The sequence below is a fragment of the Morchella importuna genome, assembly GCF_003444635.1.
Source record: "Morchella importuna strain M04M26 chromosome Unknown Morimp01GS014, whole genome shotgun sequence".
NCBI lineage: Eukaryota > Fungi > Ascomycota > Pezizomycetes > Pezizales > Morchellaceae > Morchella > Morchella importuna.
The window spans coordinates 701,923-722,341 of record NW_025763411.1 but is presented as its reverse complement, the minus strand read 5'-3'; the positions used below and the strand labels follow the sequence as shown (position 1 = coordinate 722,341).

Here is a 20,419-nt window from a genome sequence, read left to right as displayed (position 1 = left end):
ATGATATGATATGATACATTTATCCAGCTGGTCGCCGCCTACCATCCACAGCTTAGCTGGTAGAGTAGAGAGTATGGGGATGGGTGGTGGTGGGAAGGACCCTTGGTTCCGCAAGGCCGGCACCGCACACCGCACATCACAAAAGAAAAGAAAAATTCATTCACTACATGTTTACTATTTTCATTTTTGTGGAGTTGGATTATGTTTCTGTTTGTTTGGTTTCGTGCAACCGTATGTACTCCATCTTCCGGCTCTTTTTTTCGGTATGGTAAATATCTATGTGCGCTGCTGATACTTTATGTTCGCGACACCTGAAACACAAAACGTGAGCGATGCGCGATTATCATTAAGCCCTCTCTACTCACTTCCACCCCCGGGAAATGGTGATCATTACGTTGAACTAGGTCCGTGCCAAAAAAAAATGGCACAGAGTATTTTTTTCACATAAACAAGAAAAGAAACTGACAATCCAAAGAAGAAAAAAAACGCAAGACCTATTTTTTGATAGAGTGCCTGGGGTTGTGGTGGTTGTGGTGCAGGGGTTACGGTACAGATTTCAAAAAGGGGACGGGGGGTGGAGGATGTGGATAGGTAGAGTCACCACCCATCATCATCAGCATCATCATCTTCGATGGTTCCCTCAAAGTTTCGATGGATCGATGGTCGATGGTGCACAGCTTTTTCTCCCTCTCGCTCTCTCTGCCCCTTCCAAAACAACCACAAAAAAAAAAGAATAATTCAAGATAAGCAGCCTGTCAGTACCACCTCACAGCTGTCAGTTGAGACAAAAAAGCCAGATGTTTCAGTCCCGTCCTGAATTCCTGATAAACGGAAGATTGTCTGATAGGACAGGATAGGGATAGAGGGGAACCGGGGGGTGGGCAGGGGAGTAAAGTAGTAGTAGACTACAGGACCGAAGCTGCCGATATTAATCCGATCCCCGCCGTGCTCTATGTCCGAGGCAGTAGGACAGAATTGCAAGCTGGACTGGGCTGGTACGTATGGGTACATGAGGGCTCACTCACCCACCTCAACTCACTTGAGCGTTTTAGAGATGGATTGTGCACACCTGCCTATTCGGGGGTTCTGGCCTCATGGCGAAAGGGAGAAACCACGTTTCAGAAAGAAAAAAAATGTCGAGATGGCTATTGAAAGCCTTAGTCAATGTCGAACGGCGACGGCAGCTGCGACGGAAAAACTTGCTTAACACCTACAGCTACAGCTACAGATACATCTAGATCTGCTCTACTTGGGAGGTTCAAGAGATACCTAGCGCAAAAACAACGACTACATACACCTTATTCCAATAGTTAGAGGAACAGTAGGTACATACAGTCATACGTACCAGCAGCTTCTTACTCTTCCACTGACCACCGGTACAGAATCAAGAACTAAATTGAAGACTTTGGACCGGACACGGACCCGGCGCCGGACCCACTAGGCTAGTAGAAGATAAGAATATGGCCTGCGCTGCAGAACTGCTGTCTGCGCCAGGTCCATGGCCATCAGATCATCAGATCAGCCAGCTATTTGTACTAGCTCCAGGTACTATCTATAGGTAGAGGTATGTAGGGTACTTCTACTATAGAGTAGTTACTTCTAGAGTAGTGTAATATCTACATAATCTATCTATCGGTATCTCTCTATCTATCAAGATAAAGTACCTACCTACATACCTCCAGCGTCCCCCTTCCCTCTTCCCCTGCCGAGATTGATTCCAGGACTGACCATCCTCCCTGGCCTACCAATTGCCCACGCGCGGCGTTTTCTGTAACTCTACCTACATGATGAGCAAGCTGCGGATATACAATACCTATCATCACACGCAGAGTACGTAGAGTTACATATTCTCATCATATCATGTAATGTATCTATGTGCTGTTAGAGTTCCTCCTACAGTAACTACAGCTCTACACAGGTACAAAGAAAAGAAAAGAAAAGACGGAACGTTCCGTGCGGTGTGGATGTGTACCTGATTCGCGCACCCTGGCCCACCAGCGATCCTTGCTGGCCACGGTTGGTTGGTTGGTTGGAACCGGAGTTGCAATGAGTAGCAGAAGTACCTACACAGTCAGTCAGTCAGTCAGTAGGGTGGCATATATGCATACCTACAATAATACGTCCCTACTTGATATTACCTTACCCTACCCTACCTACTCTGCAGCAGATATATGGCTATGGCCTGGACGTATGGAAAGCGAGAGAGAGAGAAGGATTATGCAAACCGTGTTTTATCGCACGCCTTATGCTAGTCGCAGCCTTCTTACCTACACCCCCGGCTCTACCCTATATACGAGAATCTATATCAGCGACCCCAGCATGTATCTATACTTTATACTCTATATCCATGGCCGAGTGAATATCTACTCTACCTATCACTCGCGCGAGCGTACGCGGGAACGGAATGCAGGGCATGGCGAGCGAGGGCATAACAGCAAACATATCGCTCGAGTCGTGTCCAAACGCCCTCCCCGGAGTCCCTCCTGCAGCTTCATGGCTAGGGTAAGGTGTCATTAATACATATATAGAGCAGAATTTATAAGGATTAATAGTTACTCCGCTACCATACCATATCTTTTTTAATTACCGCCTGCACACCCCCAATCCACCGGCATAGCATCACATCGCATGGCATGGCATAGCATAGCATTAGGGGTTAATTGGGGTGTGTGTGTTTTGATATCTTTCTACCTTGGTTGGAAAAAAACTGCTGTAAGTGTATCCGATACCGCGGTTGGATGGTGATGATCCGCCCGCACCTGCCCTGCCTCGCCGTCATATTGGATAATTTGCTTGTACCGACATATCTCTATCGCCCCCGTTGACAGATGCAAAGTGGAGGCTAGAGAGAGCTAAGGGGGGGTGGGGGGGGGGGGAGATCAGGGTTCTGGTTGTATGTGGGTAGGGCGTTCCCGGAGCCTTACGGAGGATCTCGGGGCAGGGTGACTGAGGGTGAGTGATAGAGGGTGAGAGTGAGTGATACGGGGTGAAGAAGGGTCCAAGAACTAGGTAGGAGGGCTAGGTATGCTACTCGAGCTAGCTACGGTACTCTACGTGCGGCGACCTAGAGTACACGCGGACCGGGAGCGGGAATCGTATCTTGAGATTTGTGGTTTTTCGCGATTTAAATTTTTATATATATCTATGTAGATCTGGCCCGATTATCCTCCCACTCTCCTCCCCACTCTCCTCACACTCACACTCTCGCTATCTTTATCTTGACTTTCGCGGGTCGTGAATCGTGAATCGTGATCCAGCAGCGGCAGCTGGCTGTGTTTTAAAACCGCAAGCAAAAACATAAAGAAAAAAAGGAAAAGTTTAGAAGTGGCCGGGGTCGCGTATCGGTATCGCTATCGGTTCCATTATTTTGCCCTCAGTCTGAATGCTGTCACTATGTAGGACTGACTGTCATGTCAGTTAACGGTTGTTTGTGTTTCTTTCCGTTTGTTTCTCCCGCAATTGTTTACTCAAATGCAGTGCAGTGCGGCGGTGCAACCCCCCCCCCCCCCTTTTTCTTACCATTTTCCCTCCTCTAACCCCCTGGCACCGATCTGAAGAATTAAAGAGCGGATTAACTCTGTACTGCGTTGCATTGTGTTGCGGGCTTTTATCGCTGTCGTTGTGCCAGTGTGTCCTTAGAAACACAACCCCCTCCCTCCCCTCCCTTCTCCTCCCCCCGGCCGCCCCGTCGATCCCATCCCATCATCATCCATCCCTCATCCATCCATCCATCCCGGTGCGCGGCGGGAAAGGTCGATCGCACGCACAAAAAAAGAAAGGTCCCTCCCTCCCGGGAGTTTCCAGAAAAAATGACGCGAGAGCGTGGGCTAAAAAACATCATCGGAGATCAAACATTCTACTCCACACATCCACCATCATCCACCAACGACCATCATGTTCAGTTGAAACGGACGAGGGGGAGCGGGCCCACACGACATTTTTTTTTTTTTTTTTTTTGAGGACGCGGAAAAACTTTTAGGATGGACGGATGGCGGGAGAGGAGAAAGTTGCGCAAACGGAACGGATTCGGACTTTGGACTAAGCGTTCGTGTGCCTCACTCGTTCGTTGTGACTTGAGGCTTGAGGTCTTTGTTAATAACGTTGCCAAGGCTTCCGGAATCTCAGGTTCGCTCCAGACATCCAGCCAGACCCAACGGAACCCGAGCCTCCATTTCCTCCCTCTGTATGTAGACCTCCCTTCCACTTCCGGACCTCGAGCGTTTCCGTACCATTGATCATCAGTATACTGTATCACCATGGCCAGTACCTCTCGGAACGTACCGGCGGTGACCTCTAAAAAAGTAAACAAAAAAAAGAACCATCTTTTCCGCAAAATCTATATCCCGCCCCGAAATCTAGATCCCCCCCTCCCTCCCTACCTCCTTCCTCTCTCTCTCAGGTTTCTGGTTTCTCCACACTTCGGTGGTGGAGTTACCGAAAATACATTTTTCTTTTCTTTTTCACATTTCTTTTTTTTTTTTTTTACTTTTGGGTGGCCATGGGAGGAGAGACCATGGAAGAAGGCTAACCAAACTGACCCTCGACAATTGTGGAGATGGATGCAATGCAAGGGCTGCTCGTGCTGCTTGCTTGGTGCTACGAGCAGAGTAGTCTAGCTGCTTGGGGATATGACATGCTCTACTCTTGTGCGACGACCCTGGGTTGGGTAAAGGTAGGGTGCTCTACCGAACTGTAAAAGTAGGTGCTTTCCCCAGACTGAGGGCATCTCATCAGCCTACAATCATATCCGATGATAGACGCTCAAGGCCCGTACATACTCAAAAGAGATCGAGGTGAAAGAAAATAAAGTTCATTTTTTTATTTTCCACCACTCACTAGAGTACGTGTATGTACTCCACTTTCTGCATTTCTTTTCCAGCTGCAGTCAGCGCGCAGCGCAAATATGGAAATTCAAGGTATTGTCATGTCAATATTTTGGTGCCGGTAGATGTTTTGCATTTGTTCTTTTTTGCATTTCCTGGAGCCGTACTCCAGAAACGCAACGTAAAACAGATGCATATTACAATGCCCTGTCTATGCCATGCCATGCTATGCTTCCTCCCGGCCCGGCGCCGGCGGCCTTGTTTCTACTCTGCCCTTTCTCCAGATACTTTGGGGTGCTTTACCTAAGGACATCATCTCTCACCTCACACTCCTACCTACAAATTGCAAAGTCTCGCTGTACGTACGTTACGGCAGATTTTCGGTAGTGTAGATATAGAGTAGTGGAGTACATAATCTACACTAGGTATCGTGAACGGAGAATCCGGAGATTCGCGAATCAAAAGCAACCTAAAATATGGTGCTGCCAAGCTGGAAATAAGAGCCGAGTTTGAAAGAGAAAGAGGAGGCGTTTGATACATGCTCTCCCACTCACCGCAGCCCAGGGAGGGTTCACGATTATTGTGATATTTATGGTTTTGATGTATATATTATGATGGCCTGGTCCGGCGATGGTAGGTATCGTGTACCACGTTGCAACAGCCCAATTGTAACCGGCCAGTAGGAGAGTAGGAGTCCGCGGCGGTGGGCGTGGTGGAATCTAGAATTCGAATTGCAATGTGGTAGATATGATGGTAATTGTGAGGGTGAGTGAGTGATCATGAGTAGACAGAGAGGGCACCATAAATAACACCCAAAGTAAGGATCGTGGAATCATTATTTCATCGCTATCTGACTGTCGATATGGCTGGTTGGCTAGCTAGTCAGATAGTTAAACAGGCTTTTACTGACAGACGAAGAAGGAGGATGAGGAGGTCGAGGGATTTCGTGAGTGTCAATGACAGAGAAGGCGCCGGCCGTAGGTCAATTGCGTTAATGTGTGGTGTGCGTGGGGAACACACCGCCCACCCACAAAACCACAACACTCACAAAAACCCACGCCTAGACAAAAACTCACGATACCTCCTTCACCCACTCACTCCCTCTAGCCTAACCAGCCAGACCAGCCAGCCAGCTGTCGGTATGAAACCAAAAGCGGTGAGTGGCATAGATTGATTTCAAAGAATTAGGGGGGGCGTAGGCGTAGCCCCTAGCTGTGCGAGCATGCTCAAATCCCGACTTCACCCTCGGTGAATATTGTTCAACACATTAATTTGTGTGCATCACTTTTTTTTCCCTCCCTCCTTATCCCCGAACGAACAACAACAACACACCAAAAAAAAAAACATCGTGAGATTTGCTTTTTCCTAGCACACCCCCTCATATGGGCCACCAAATATGGAACCAAATATGGGGCCGCGAAACTGTACTCGCATATCCCCTCCCTTCTTCTTCCCCCCCCCGCTGCGAATTGCCACGCATGAGCTGCTCCAGAGAGAGGGCATGGCATGGGGGTTTCTACGTACTCTAGATCAGTGATCTAGAGTCTAGAGTAGAAGTACTCTACATGTACCTACCTACTGCGTTCGTATTATAGAGTACTTCTAGGCAACATGTCGACGAAGAAATAGCTACGTGACCTACCACGTCCCCCCCATGCCATGTTCATGGTTCGTTATACTTTTTAAAATGGTTTCAGCGCACGGTATTGTGGTGGGTGGTTCGGCCGGCCGTGACCGTACGTTACTGTACGTGACGAAGAAAGGACAGCAATTGAGCTGGCTGGCGCTGGTGGTGGAACTGCCGAACAAAGACAAAGACAGTTCAATTGATTCATGATCAACTCGGGGGTGGCCGCGCCGGGGTTGGGGAAAAAGGGAAAAGGGAAGTGGAAGGGATGGATATTGGGAGGAGGCACGAGAGAGGCCATGCTGGGATATTCGTAATTGCCTGTTGCCTTGATCATTCACCGCCAACGGTTATCGTGAAAAAGAAGGAAAGAAAGGTTCATAAAAAAAAAAGAAGGCGGCGGGTTTCTTTTCTTTTGGTTTGGTTTTGGAGGGGGGGAAAGGAACTAAGCGAAAAACACATCCTCGCCCACACCCACTCGCACTCACACACACGCGCTCGGACAGGTAGACCACCGTAGAGCAAGTATGGCGGAGTAGAGTAGACTCGCAGAGGGAGAGAGTAAATAAGAAAAAGAATGTCCGTTTCTACTCTGCTGCTGCACTGCAACTTGCAATAAGTGGTCCGATCCCTGCAGAGCGAGTGAAGGAAAAAGGAATTATTATATGAGAAACAGGGCAAGGCAAGGATTGGGATTGGTTGAGAGTAGAGTACTCCGTAGAGTACTGCTACTCTGCAGTAGAAGTGTAGGGGGGAAACCAGACAATTGCGCATAACTGGCGAGCAAGACCTTGAATTCTCTCGGCATGAGTTTCGCGGCGGGGGGGATTTCTGGATGATGCCTCCGAACCGAGACAGCTACATACCTCTAGAAACGCCCGCCGCCGCCCCGCTGTTCTGTTCTTGCTTTTGCTCTGCTTATCCAAGAAGCAGAAGCATAAGCAGAAGTAGAAGAAGCACAAGTACATGTAGGTAGAGTAACGTTACAACTCTAGAGTAGATCTTTCAAGCTTGAGTGATATGCCAGCCGCCAAAACCGAGCCTCAATCGCCGAGGCGTCGCTTATAGCGGGTCGGTCACCGAGCGGTTTTTGTTGCTGTGCGGCAACTACGCCGGCAGACAGCTCTACAGCAAAGCTTCCATTCCGAGGAAACGGAGCGTTGAGCACCGTAAATTATAAAACCTAGTGGAATGAGCGGCACTCGGGTCTACCGCCTCCATCATAGCTAGGAGAAGGAGGTAGAGTAATAACATGTCAACATCATGTCTACAGGTACAGGTACTCTGCCTACTTTACATGTATCTACCCAGACCTTTGCCCATCGGTGGTAGGTAGAGTAAGTAGAGGTTGTAGACCGGCCATGTATGTATGTATGTAGGTTGGCAACTCCATCGCTCACGAAGGGGATCTGCGAGGGAGCTTTTTTACTTGCCTGTTGGACCAATGATGGGCGGGCATCAATTGCCAAAGGAGGATTAGAGCGGTTCCGACGAGTTATTTCGCGCATACAGTAGTGGGCAGGGGAGGGGGTTGTTAATGTGCAGATATCTTGGCTTGCGTGTGTGGTGTGCCCCAAACGATTTGATCGGGATTTCGCCCCCAGCGTTTCGAACCTCTTTTGCGCGCAGCAAGGAAGAGAGAGAGTGAAGGAGTGAGAGAGTTGGATTGAGAGGTGGAGAAGAGATGAGAGAGATAGAGAGATAGAGACACACACACCCAGTAGATATGATGCCACACACACACGCAGCACGCACGCAACAATTGAGAGGAAGGAGAGACATCGCTGACGAATGCTGAAAACGGTTGGGGAAGGGAAAAGACGCTCAACACCTCAAAGCATAATCTCACGATAATTTTTGGGAGGGGCTATCTGCGGAGAAGTACTTACTGCAAGCAAAGCAGTCTTTTGTGAAATATCTCTCTGCCGCCCGCGGGGCACATAATAATATTTCCTTTGAACTAATCTTTTTTTTTTCCTTTCTTGTTTCACGGCTACCTTGACCTTCTTCGATCCTTCCTTCCAGAGTGAATTAAGAAGACAGGCCTTACGTAGTTTTTCTCTCTTTTCTTGTTGCCACTCCCACTCACACCGCTGAGGGCTTAACTTATAAACTTATTAAGGGTATCGCCGCTATCTTAATTGTAATAGTACCAATAGTTAGCTTTGAGTAGTTTACCGTTGTTATTGTTTGTGCCTTTCTTCAACTGTATGTACTCACCCTACGGCTCTCTTTTTCTCCGTCTACTCTCATAACTTGCCTGTTCATCTTCTACCCTGGCCCGCAGATACTCCAGAAAAGAAGAACCTCTACCCTTTGCACACATACGTCTCCACTCCCTGTATCTTGTTCGGGGGAAGAAGGAGAAGGGGCCCACCCCATCCACTAGCACGGCGGCTTTCCGCTTCCACTTCCACATTTTCACGCCCGACTGACCAAAAACTCGCTTCCACAATCATCGTGAGAGTGTCTCACCCGCCACTCCCCTCCGCTTATTTGCCCACTCACCTACAGCTTAAACTCCGTTCCTTTGTCTGCCCACATACTTTAACATACCTTACCTTACCTACCCTACTCTTTTCCCTGATTACCGAACTCCTCATCCTCCTGCTCTTCCTGTACAGACACACACACACAGTACTCACACACACACTACTCACTCACATACATACTCGTACTCTCACACACCACATATTCCTCACTCACACATATTCCCTCCCACCCCCAACCAAACCTTACTACTACAATCACCACCACTCTACATACCTACTTCTCTACATCCACCTGCGTCCACTGTTCCACCGGTCGCACCAAAGCTCTCTCTCCCGTCTAGTCCGCCTCCACGGCTAACCAGCTAACCCCTCTTTCGCTTCCCCCAACCTCTATTCGTCTGATCTCTCCCCGTACACCCTCCGAATTCCATTGCCCCCCAGGAATAGAATAGAGAAAAAGAAAAGAAAAGGAAACCCCAGGACCCTTCTTGTAGCCTGTTCATCCCCAGGATGCCATTGACAAAAAGGGCATCACGATGAGTTCCCACCTTAACACCCCCCATCATAATAACAACCATCCTCCTCTGCCTCCACAGCAGCAGCAGAATCACCATCAACAACAAAGCCATAACAACTCAACACAAATATCATCTTCTAATATCACACATCATCCACAAACCGCTTCCCGGGCATGTCACGGTGAAGCCAACTCGCCCTTGTATGGCACAATGGAAAACCACAACTACTCAAATAACACATCCGCTGCAACATCTAGGCATACTTCTACAGCTTCTATCTGGTCACTACATAATCACATCACAGGTCACAGCCGGAATCCTACCCCCCCGACACCTGTCTCATCACCGAGTTTATACACACCGCCTCCTCCGGAGAACCCACGGAAATATGAAAATGGCCCTCATCTACACCCTATCCAGTCACAATACCGACAGCAGGCGACAGAGTATGCACCAGCTGTCAAGGAAACACATGTGCTGGGACTTGACTTCGACCCGATCTCCGGACGCAAAATTATTAATCACTACACGATAATAGATGAGATTGGTCGTGGAGTTCACGGCAAGGTTAAGCTTGGGACAGACATCGAGACTGGTGAGCTGGTAGCGATCAAGATCGTTGAACGGATGCAGGGGCGTCCTCGGCTTGGCCGGCGTGGCGATGGAGAGTCAGAGAAGAAAGTCCGGAGGGAAATCGCCATCTTGAAGAAATGTCGCCATGAGAATGTTGTTCGGCTCCTTGAAGTTATCGACGACCCGCAAAGCAAGAAGGTTTACCTTATCTTGGAGTATGTTCAGCTGGGCGAGATAATTTGGAGAAAGGAAGGAGATCCGGATGTTCTGAGTAGGGAGCGCCGGCGGTTGCGTAGAGAATTCGCAGACACTAGGAAGTCAAGGGAATTGGCCCAAAGAGGTGAAATGGCAGCGATTGATATTTCCAAGAAAAAGAAGCGTAGGAGAAGGAAGACAGGGCAATTCTGGTCGTTGGAGTTTGCTTCTCCTTCGGAGGATTCTGAGGAGTCCGAACAGCATTCCCCTCCCCCGATGCTACCGAAACTCCCACCTACCTCTTCGGCCGATTTACCTCCTTTGGATTCGGAAACCGAGCAACTACCCCCTTCTGTGACCGGCTACTCCTCCGATAGTGACTCCGACAGGGATTGTGCAGATGACCAGCGTTACATTCCCGCGTTGACCATCGAGCAATCTCGTAGTACATTTCGCGACACTGTACTTGGCCTTGAGTATCTACATTACCATGGTATCATTCATCGTGATATCAAACCGGCCAACCTTCTATGGACTAAAGATCATCGTGTCAAGATTTCCGACTTTGGTGTAAGCTTCCTTGGAAGACCAATTAGGGATGATGACGATGGCGAAAGTACCGGCGCGGATGAAGAGCCCACAGGTCTGGAACAGAACGATATCGAGCTTGCCAAAACTGCTGGGACCCCGGCATTCTTCGCTCCGGAGTTGTGCCATATTGGTGTGTATAGCCTTTTTCTTCTTGGTTTCCAAGTTTTCTTTTCTTTTCTTTCCTTTCAGGCAGCTATCTCTTAATTTCAATATCTCATAGCTACATGGATGGTCTTGTTATTTTTCGACTCTTATTTTACAGATAGTGTCTTTACCTTTCTTAAGGAGTCTAACTTTGATTACTTACAGATCCAACGGGGCCACGCCCTCAAATCACGAGCGCGATTGATGTGTGGGCTCTAGGCGTCACTTTGTACTGCCTACTGTTTGCCCGCTGTCCATTTATGGCGGACAATGAGTTTCAGTTGTTAAAAGTTATCGCCAAGGAGGAATTAATGATCCCTAATCGCCGCATTCGACCCGAGAAATTAAAACGCTCTGGAGCTCAATCCTCACCACCGTCCGCTGAAGAGCTTCTCGAGATGGAGACCGAGCTCGTTGATGAGGATCTGAAGGATCTATTGAAACGTCTTCTCATCAAAGACCCAGCAAAGCGAATTACCTTGAAAGAGGTTAAGCGACATCCCTGGGTTCTTCATGGAATCACTGACCCTTGTGCATGGGTGGATGACACCGATCCGGAGAGGATCTCTGATGGAAACAGAATTGAGGTCAGTGTTGAGGATGTCGAAAAGGCCGTGTCCAGTGCCGGTGTTCTTCACCGTGCTCGCAGTGCCATGAAAAGAGCTGGGGCATGGTACAGGGGGCTCCGTAAAAGGGCTAGCAGCACAGCCGATACGACCTCAACCACCTCTTTCAAGGATTCCAAGGAAAAAAGGGCTGAGCGTAAATGGGACCCGGAAGATGCTCAGCAACACCTGCAAGGTTATTATCCGTGGAAGGATGACGACGAAAAGGAACTGCAATGGATGGGTGGCGCTCCGACATGGAATGAGGAGCGTCGTCCATCGATGACAACTTTTGGAAGCACTGCATCTACTGATACCGTTCAGCCGCCGGTTAGTCATGACAACAACTCTAAAGATACACCAAGCCCTAATGCGAAAACTAGCCCCGGGTATGAGGGACGCAAGCTACGGCGAAGACCATCCATCAACCTTCTCGCTACGCCTAGACGTCATGCGCATAGTGAGTCGGGATCTGGTCATCGTTCACCAAGTACAAGTTCAACTTCTCGGTTTAGTGATATCAAGGGTGAGAGTGCACCAGCTGTTGCATCACCACAGCACGGAAGTGGGGACTCTTTAGGGATGTGAAAAGGATTGTGGGCAGAATGAGAAGTGGTGGATTATCTTCTGAGAATGGAGATAGAATGAAAGATCCTATTAGCAGGGAAGGGAGCCCGTTGAGGGCTAGAGATGCACTTGCTGGACATTTGCGTGGCGATCATTCCTTCTATGCATATGCACATCATTCGTTGCAAGTGCAGATTCCCCAATATAGACGGCACTCATATACTTGCGAGCAAATCGAAGCCACAATTCCACTAGACTCATCGCCTCGTTTTTCACCGGGAGGAAGCAGAATGAGCCGAGCAGAGGAAGTCAGACGTAAACTCAGTTCTTTAGCAGTAGATGAAGATCAGCCTTGTCCTCCTAGCCCTGACGATAATGTTTCTATGGAGAGTATCTGGCGTCGAGACCAGCAGAAGCGGATGCTTCGCGTTGAAGAACGGGAAAGGTACTCGCAACCGAGCTCTAACGTTGCACCTGGATGGACAAAGGAAAATTACTATTTCTCAACCACGGATTCGCCAACACCACCCATTGCAATCGATGGTAAAGTCCGGAGCGGCTTTTTTGATGATAATGTGGCCCCATCGGTGCTACCGCACCATGGAAATCCAGATCATCTTGTGTCATCCTCGAGTGAGGAACAATTCGCAACAACTGCAGGTTCCAGTTTGACAAACTCGACAAGTTTCCCCTCAGTGCCCAGTGTTCTTTCTGAATCCAGCTCGATCAGCAGTGATTACTATAGTCGATACTCCCGTAAAAATTCAATTGCCGGTCTGATGGAGGAAGAAAACGGCATATATGAATACCTGCGCAGAGAGCGCCCAGGAACCCCTTATCGCGAAAACTTTAATAACTACCCAAATTTCGACATTGATGAGGAAGTAGACGAAGCTGCTCATGAAGAGGATGATGGCGGTGACGAGGGCGAGGAGAGTGACGGGGGCTTTGTGCTGCCGCCGCGTAAGACCACCAAGCCGCGTAGCGAAAGTGTCACTGTGGCTGAGCTTTCGCGGAAGCCCATTGACCGTCCCGCCGAAACTCCTCCACCTACCAGGAGGAGAAGCCGAAGCAGTAGTGGCACTGTGAAAGAGAAGAGCTCGAGAAGCGGTCAGCGAGGAAGGACCAAAGAGAAGACAGTGACCGAGTGATACGACAACATACATTTCTTTGATTTTAACATATACCGATATTTGCCTTATTCACGGGCTCGATTTTTTTTTTTTTTTTTTTTTTTTGCTTTGCATTTGGGATTCTTTGCATCTTGGTACTATAAGGGTTTTCTTTTTATTTATTATTTTTCTGCTTTGGGGGGAAGGTGGGAGGGACTTTTCTTGTGTTATAACTGGGGTATGTTTGGTGGCATTTTGTCTTATTTCTTTTTCTCATGACGAAGGTTGATGCATTTTTCATTTTTTATCTCTTCATGACAAGGACTGGATCTACTTGGACTTTCTTAGTGCATAATTCTTCGTTTCCCATCTGTCTCGGGTGTTCTTTTTTATTACGTTTGTTTTTACCTTTCATCTGGCTTATGGGTATAGGAGAAGCTTTGGTGTAGCAGGGTGCGTATGGGGTTTTGTGAGGATTTGTATTTTGAATGATCATTCGCTGTAACTATTAATTTTTCCCTTCTTGTGTCATATTTTCTTTCATTTAGGGGTATATACTCACGTGGAGTTTTCTTTTTCATGAAGGTCGAAGGAAGAGATGGGGTTATTGAAAAAGTGTGGGGAAGGAGGAACAAAGGTACCTTCAGCTCTTTCCAAAAAAATCATAGTCCATTCTTTACTGCATGTCTCTGTCTGTTATGAGGAATGATTGGGATGATTAGCTTTGAATTTTTGCTTTGATCGTTTTACTTGGCTAGATTTCTCACCTTCGAATTTCTGGGCTTTCTTCTCGAATCTCTTGGCTTTGCGGAATTTCTCTCGGGAGTATAAAATTGTGTGCTTTAATTTACCTATCTTTAGATTGGCTCTATTAATTCCATTCTTTTCTCTAGGGTTTGAAATATGCTTCATTAGGTTGGTTGGTTAAATGGGATTTGGACTGATCCCGGGATTTGACATGTCATCACAACTCATGTACTCCTACTCCAGTTACGTGGGAGCTGGAATTGTGTTGTCTTGGGAGGTACATATCAGAACCAAATAAAACTTGCTGTGCTGATAATTTTTTTGTACCGAGACACCTATCCTAGTTAGGTTGTTCCAGTTCGAGGCAGGGTACAGGAGTACTGGTACTATGCCATCTCTGCGAAGTGGAGTGACGGTGCGGCGATCAAAAGCAGCCACCCGCCGGGATGGCGTGGTAATGACAATCATACCATGTTTGGGGTGGCCTTCCCGATGCCTCCAGGATTAACTTTACAGTTTGAATATCGGCACTCCGTTACCGTACGAGTAATAACCTGTCAACTCAACACATAAACTCGCCGGCCGAAAATTAAAGTAAAGGAAACAATTACCGGATACAGAGAAAGAGGAAATCCTTAGCGAACCAGACAATGCTGCTTTATGACAGAACAGCCATCAATCCAACCCCCCCCCCCCCCCCCCCCCCGGGGCGATCCTTGATGCTGTACCTAGCGCAGCTCATTGTTGATCCTGCGAGCGGGCGGATAGGATATGCCGAGTTGAAAGGAAACACCCCCCAACACCACCGTCATAATCCTGGGAGATGATTGCCGTTTTTATCGACGTTTCGAGACAACATAAATTACTATTTGGACGGGTTAATGATTTGTTCTTCGGTTAGGATGTCCATTTTAAATCTTTCCGCATATTCTTTAAGACCTTGTCTTGTCTGCCTGCCTCGTAGAGTGTAGTCCCTCAATCATTGACCGGGTACTCAACTCCGGTCGATTTCTAAGATAATCATAATAAAACCTTCTCCTCACCCCGCTCGCCCGAGGAAGAAATGCTCATCGATGTGAGATTCCTACAACATATGGCCATCCATAGGCCCCTCGTACCCACCACCAGAGGCAAGGGATAACGCACAAAGTATATGTCGACCTACAGGCTCAGTAGTTAGCCCCTTATCACAGATATTTTTGGACTTTTTCGACCTACATATCTTTCAATTGCTTTTTCCTAGTGTTTCTGCCAATTAACTGGCGATATATAACTCAGTTCAACGATCGCTGGCATTATTTCCGTATATACTCACGATTGACGTCACGGCAACGCCGTGATGTTCTTGGTGCACCAAAATTTCCAAAGGTCCCAGTAATCCACTCCCAGGATCATTGGCACACGCATGCTAAACCATTTCTGGTCTAACTCATACGTCTCTCTCGTTTGCCAAGAAATGACAAGTAATTGAGTGCATACTTTTCTGGCCCGTTTGCCAAGAGTATCTGAGCTTTCAAGCGCTCCAGCCGTTTCAGAAAATTAGTAGATGCCAGGCGCCGGCACGGGTAAGACATGGAGGAGGAAGATGGCGTTGGTACTTGTGTGGTTTTGTGCATGATATATCACTCGACTCAGAAACCTGCATGGAATATTTAAGACAGATTATCCAACGAATCGAAGGCCGCATTAACGGCGCAGAGATTATCTGATATATTTGGGGAGTAGATTGGCTTGTGGTAGTTAGGCCTGTGGGTGAATCTACAGGATCGGAGTAGATGAATCAGTGAAAGTAGCGGCACTTAAATCATGCAAGAGCCTCAACGGTTTTGGATCATTGGCGCACTTAACTTCATGTATTTTCACGTCCTACTACTTAAAATCTTTGGCCCTGTATCCATCGTGCCAGAAATCAGCCCGATGTAGTGACTGTTATTGCAACTGTTGTTTGTCATAGGGCGTGGCTTTTCCCAGGCTTCTATTTCAATAAGAGTCAAAATGGTGATTTGGTGAAGTAATAAGTTTCTATGAAAGGAAAAGAAGATGAAGAAAGATAATTTGTCCATACCTGTCCTCGAAGGGCCCATATTGCAATCTATCGCAACAGCTGCTCGAATGTAGAAAGTTATTGTGAGTTTACAAAAACTATAGAAGGGGTGACAGCAGCCAGCAAGCCAAAGGTTGGAGTCGCCTATCTTTCCTATAGATATCAGTGCCTGAAATGGTTTACCCACAAAAGAAACTATGATGGTACCGAGAGGATACCCACACATAGTGCTTTGTGAAGGGGCTTCATACCGTTAAATCCAATCAATCGAAATCATTTTACTTATTGTTTATTAGATGACACCAAGGTGAGGATGGGGTTGGGAATTGTAACCCAGCAAAGACAGTCTCTGCTGCTTCGGTAGTGTAGTGAGATATGATTTAACTATTGATGCAAGTTCTGTACTATTAAAATTGATGTGAGTTCACACTGGAGCCAGAGGGAGATATGGTGGATGAAGTACTTGATGAAAATTGATGTTGGAAAGGGGGAGAAGAAGGATGTGAGAATAAGTGTTGGGTATAAGTTGAATGGTTAAAAGAAAAAAGATTAAGTGTAAGATGTACATGACAAGTGTAAGTACATGTAACAGCTAAGGTATCGGCAAGTGTTCGTTCGACATCTTTCCACAGAATTCTATTTTTTGAATGAACAACAAGCTTCACTCGTGATTAATACAAATAGATGAATCAACCCCCTTAAAAGCAATTGGGTAAGGAAAAAAATCCCGAATATTTCATTTAAGAAGAATGTCTATTGTAAAAATATCTCCTAACCTTACTTTTATTGCTGCTTGCATTGATCACATTCCCATAGAATTAAAATTATAATATTCTCATTTTTAATCCCTCCTAACATAAGAGAGTGGCTCGTTAATGATAGGAACTAGTATTAAGTTACACGTAACCTATAGATCCCTCAACGGGTAACGTGTACGTAATAGAGATGAATTAAGGTTTACTGGCTTGCTTTCCTACGCTCAACATGGGAATTCACTTCCTTCATTCTACCAAATTATTCTTTCCCCCATGCCATACTTTCTATCTTCAACATACATGTACCTAATATTATGTCCGTCATGGCCGTTTCTACCACCTACAGTGTATACCAAAACACGCCAATTAGCTGCAGTCTTATATTAAGTCTTGACTTATTGCTTATCAGTAGCCAGTCGAGGATCGGACATGATCAACTCATCGATTTTAGCTAGCTGAGGACAGCAACAATAGGCTGGTAGTAGAGTCCATAATCGTTAACTGCATTATTTTCGGGATGAGCTAGCTATTAAGTACTCGCGAATTACGAGTAACTGTAAATAGGCATCAACGAAGCTTTCTGTAAGCGTGTTAATTAGAAAGGCACCATTAAAAGAATTGGTAGATGCATACACGTACCCTTATGCCTTAATTTCCTCAGATATTTTTTGTAAATGGATTATATATTCAATGTCTTGAATTTTGTGGCCATAGCTGGCTGGCAATGCATTCATTGATCCAGTTTTATAACTAGCGGTCGCGTTCGTAGATTGGAAAGCACCCCATCAAAAGTAAATAAAATTCCCCTCGGTCGATCTCGTAGAAATCAATCGGTCAACAGCCTTGTACATTGATCCTGGATCCTCATACTAAGTAGGATGCCAAACGCCGAAACCGAGTGATAATTCATGTTTAACGCTACGACCACAACGGTTCTAGGCTATGCTCTGGCCCATCTGAGGACACGGCCCATTCAGCGGACATCCTTCTGCGCTGGTGCTCTCAATCCCAGGCTAGAAAAAAGTGTGAATCTTTTCACTTTATATCGATCCCTTTTACTTATTCTCTTAGTTTGAGATCTGGGTTTAGGATCTGACGGATTTTGTTTATCTCCCGTATATGATTAACGTTATCACAAGGCTGAGATGCCTCGAACCATGATATACATGCATTACTCCTGGAGAAATTGCGCAAGTGTAGACAAGGCCGAACTGGTAGGGTGTTTATTCAGGTGCTTCTGAACTTCCTCACCCAAGTAACGGAAGGACAACCTTATACCAAGAGATATTCATAGATATGTCCGTCATAATTCCAGAAGTGTCCAGAAGAGCGGAACGGGCATCATAAGTATGATCTCCCTAATATCAATAATTATCCATAATTATGGGCCAAACAATTCTTTCCTGCCAATGTTAATACTGGCTTTATCTCAGTGTCTTTGTGTAAGAGTTTAGGAGTGTGATGGATCTGTTTTTTCTTGCCGGCAGATTGTGCTTACAGACCCGCTGGGCTTCTCTAGCACTGCCACTGCCAATGGACGGTAGGTTTCATATATCCATAGATCCACAGCTTCGCTGCCATAGTTGGTCATAGGCCCCGGTAACAAGGGTTCAACTCCAGCATTAATTCCATGACATAGGCCACCTAGGCCACTGTAAGTTTCCAAATCTCAACGGCACCAGAGAGCTGTAAAAAGCGCACTGCTGGTTCTGTTCAAAAATGCCCGGAACAGAATTCACCAACAGTGGTCCTTAGAGACTGGGGAGATGTGAGGAGACGATTGCTCGAGCAGCTATATTATTCCGCGACAACGATACTAGTGTCTAGTCGGGTTATCTGTTGATGAGTGGGCTTGTCCATCTATGTTCTGCCCAATTTGTTAACTACTCCCTGTCGACTGAATAGATGATGTCTCGTCCAGTCTGGCTGAGGGTGTGGTTGACGAGCGGCGCGGTCTCAAAGTGGCTTGAGAAGTAGGTGAAAGTGAAAGTGGACTGTCGGGCTAACTCTACTTCCACGAGGGGCACTCTAACGCTCACTGCGTGAAGTTGCCTCGAGATCTAGACCGTAGCTGTCAACAGCCAAATGACCAGGGCAATTAGCATCAAGTATAACAAGTGCAAAAACCAACTACCGCTCCAGATGGCTGAAAATGGGGTTATCCCTTGGACGGATGAAACCTGCAAATTCGCGACTTCCCTCTTTCAGCTATCACTAGCCTTATGTGGTAACTATAGCTGATTTTTGATTGGCTCAATTATTATTATCACCTGCAAAAAGAAAGACAATTGCCTTACTAAGTGCGTGCAAGTTTCATCCGTCCAAGGGATAGTGTACCGAACTGGCGGGGAATGTGTCCATGCTGTCTCAAGAGGTAGAGCGTGATGGGACTATATTCCGTGTAGCATATTGGGTTTGAAGAGCCATGGTTCCGGGCAGTACGTCGACTGGGGAGGAGAGACAGCTGAGCGGTTCATTAACGCCGAGCCGGGATGATAATTAGCTCTGTTTTATAGATAGCTATCAAGGATCGATCAGACCGTTCGAGTTGATTGGTAGATGATAGATGGGCTAAAGCACCCGCCAGGGCCCTGGAGATGATTCCATTGGGCCAGGTCTGCTGGAACAAGATGCCCGCTCGATCGCTCCTGCATAGACAACGTCCCTAGACGGCGTTTAGTCATTATAGGACTCGACATATAAGTGATCTGGCAGACTAGAGGTATCGGTGATCACCTACCGCAGCATGGAGATCCGGTAGCTATCTCTTAAAGTTGTAGGCTAAGTATTTAAACGCCCAGTTCTGACCCTAAGTATGATGCCTAGCGTGTTCGGATAATGCTGCTTTAGAGTCTTTGCTATCTGTCATTAATATTAGTACTGTGTCAAGGGTTGTCTTGATAAGGCGTGTCTAATTACAACGTCTTTGTTCACGATAAAATGAGCTTGTTCCTTCCGTTCTGGTTAATAATTATATTATCAATCATGTACTTCTCTTCAGTCTTTTATAAAACCGCGACGCCCTGAATAAGATTTATATTTTGATTAATGTTCGCGATCAAGATCTCAGCTCATGTAGGCAGAGATCCATTACTTACTACATGTAGATAGCCATTTTTTCTACATGGAGTACTTGGTTGAACTACACTGTCAAGAAATTTCAGCTACGCAAATGACAGTACATACAGCTTCCGGTAGTATTATTGTGGAAAAGAAGGACCAGCGGTCACACTGAGAACAGGCGATTCTCCAATGCAATAATCTTATCGGAGGCTGTACGTGAAAGGTAAGGCCCTACAGCCAATAAGACCGCAGCAGCTGTTTCACAACACCTCATGAGGCCCTGGATCCTGGAGCCTCCCCCACTCAAGCCTCAAAGCTTGGCCTGTAGCGCCCATCCAATCGACACCAGAGACAAAGGAACAGTCGAGTGCAGCACGTGATTCTAGCCAGGCTGCTGCAGCTGGACTCATATGCTGGCCGAACAGGCGAAAGGTCCTGTTTCAAAGTGGATGGGCCTTGCATAAATCTAGTCACCCACACACTGGCGGGGGGGGGGGGGGGGGGGGGGATATCCCTTAGTCAGTAGCAGAGTGTATGGTTTATAAAACCACGACTTGATGCTT

At 46.9% G+C, this 20,419-nt stretch overlaps 4 protein-coding genes across 4 annotated transcripts; 2 read left to right on the top strand and 2 right to left on the bottom strand.

The window, feature by feature from the left end:
- Nucleotides 1–3,980: 3,980 nt before the first annotated feature.
- LAJ45_05369 (uncharacterized protein) lies at nt 3,981–4,297 on the top strand (the record flags this gene model as incomplete). Its single annotated transcript, XM_046114940.1, has 2 exons — nt 3,981–4,044; nt 4,110–4,297. 2 exons carry the CDS (start codon nt 3,981–3,983, stop codon nt 4,295–4,297), a joined length of 252 nt encoding a protein of 83 aa, XP_045971977.1.
- Nucleotides 4,298–9,670: 5,373 nt separating this feature from the next.
- Nucleotides 9,671–13,286, top strand: LAJ45_05368 (uncharacterized protein; the record flags this gene model as incomplete). Its single annotated transcript, XM_046114939.1, has 4 exons — nt 9,671–10,949; nt 11,129–11,898; nt 11,952–11,957; nt 12,135–13,286. 4 exons carry the CDS (start codon nt 9,671–9,673, stop codon nt 13,284–13,286), a joined length of 3,207 nt encoding a protein of 1,068 aa, XP_045971976.1.
- Nucleotides 13,287–13,551: 265 nt separating this feature from the next.
- On the bottom strand, nt 13,552–14,159 carry LAJ45_05367 (uncharacterized protein; the record flags this gene model as incomplete). The annotated part of the gene is made up of 5 exons (XM_046114938.1): nt 13,552–13,580; nt 13,644–13,746; nt 13,810–13,819; nt 13,928–13,940; nt 14,015–14,159. The coding sequence occupies 5 exons, from the start codon at nt 14,157–14,159 to the stop codon at nt 13,552–13,554; spliced, it is 300 nt and encodes a 99-aa protein (XP_045971975.1).
- A 902-nt stretch (nt 14,160–15,061) lies between these two features.
- On the bottom strand, nt 15,062–16,078 carry LAJ45_05366 (uncharacterized protein; the record flags this gene model as incomplete). The annotated part of the gene is made up of 5 exons (XM_046114937.1): nt 15,062–15,155; nt 15,213–15,253; nt 15,310–15,338; nt 15,865–15,969; nt 16,060–16,078. The coding sequence occupies 5 exons, from the start codon at nt 16,076–16,078 to the stop codon at nt 15,062–15,064; spliced, it is 288 nt and encodes a 95-aa protein (XP_045971974.1).
- Between the last annotated feature and the right edge of the window lie 4,341 nt (nt 16,079–20,419).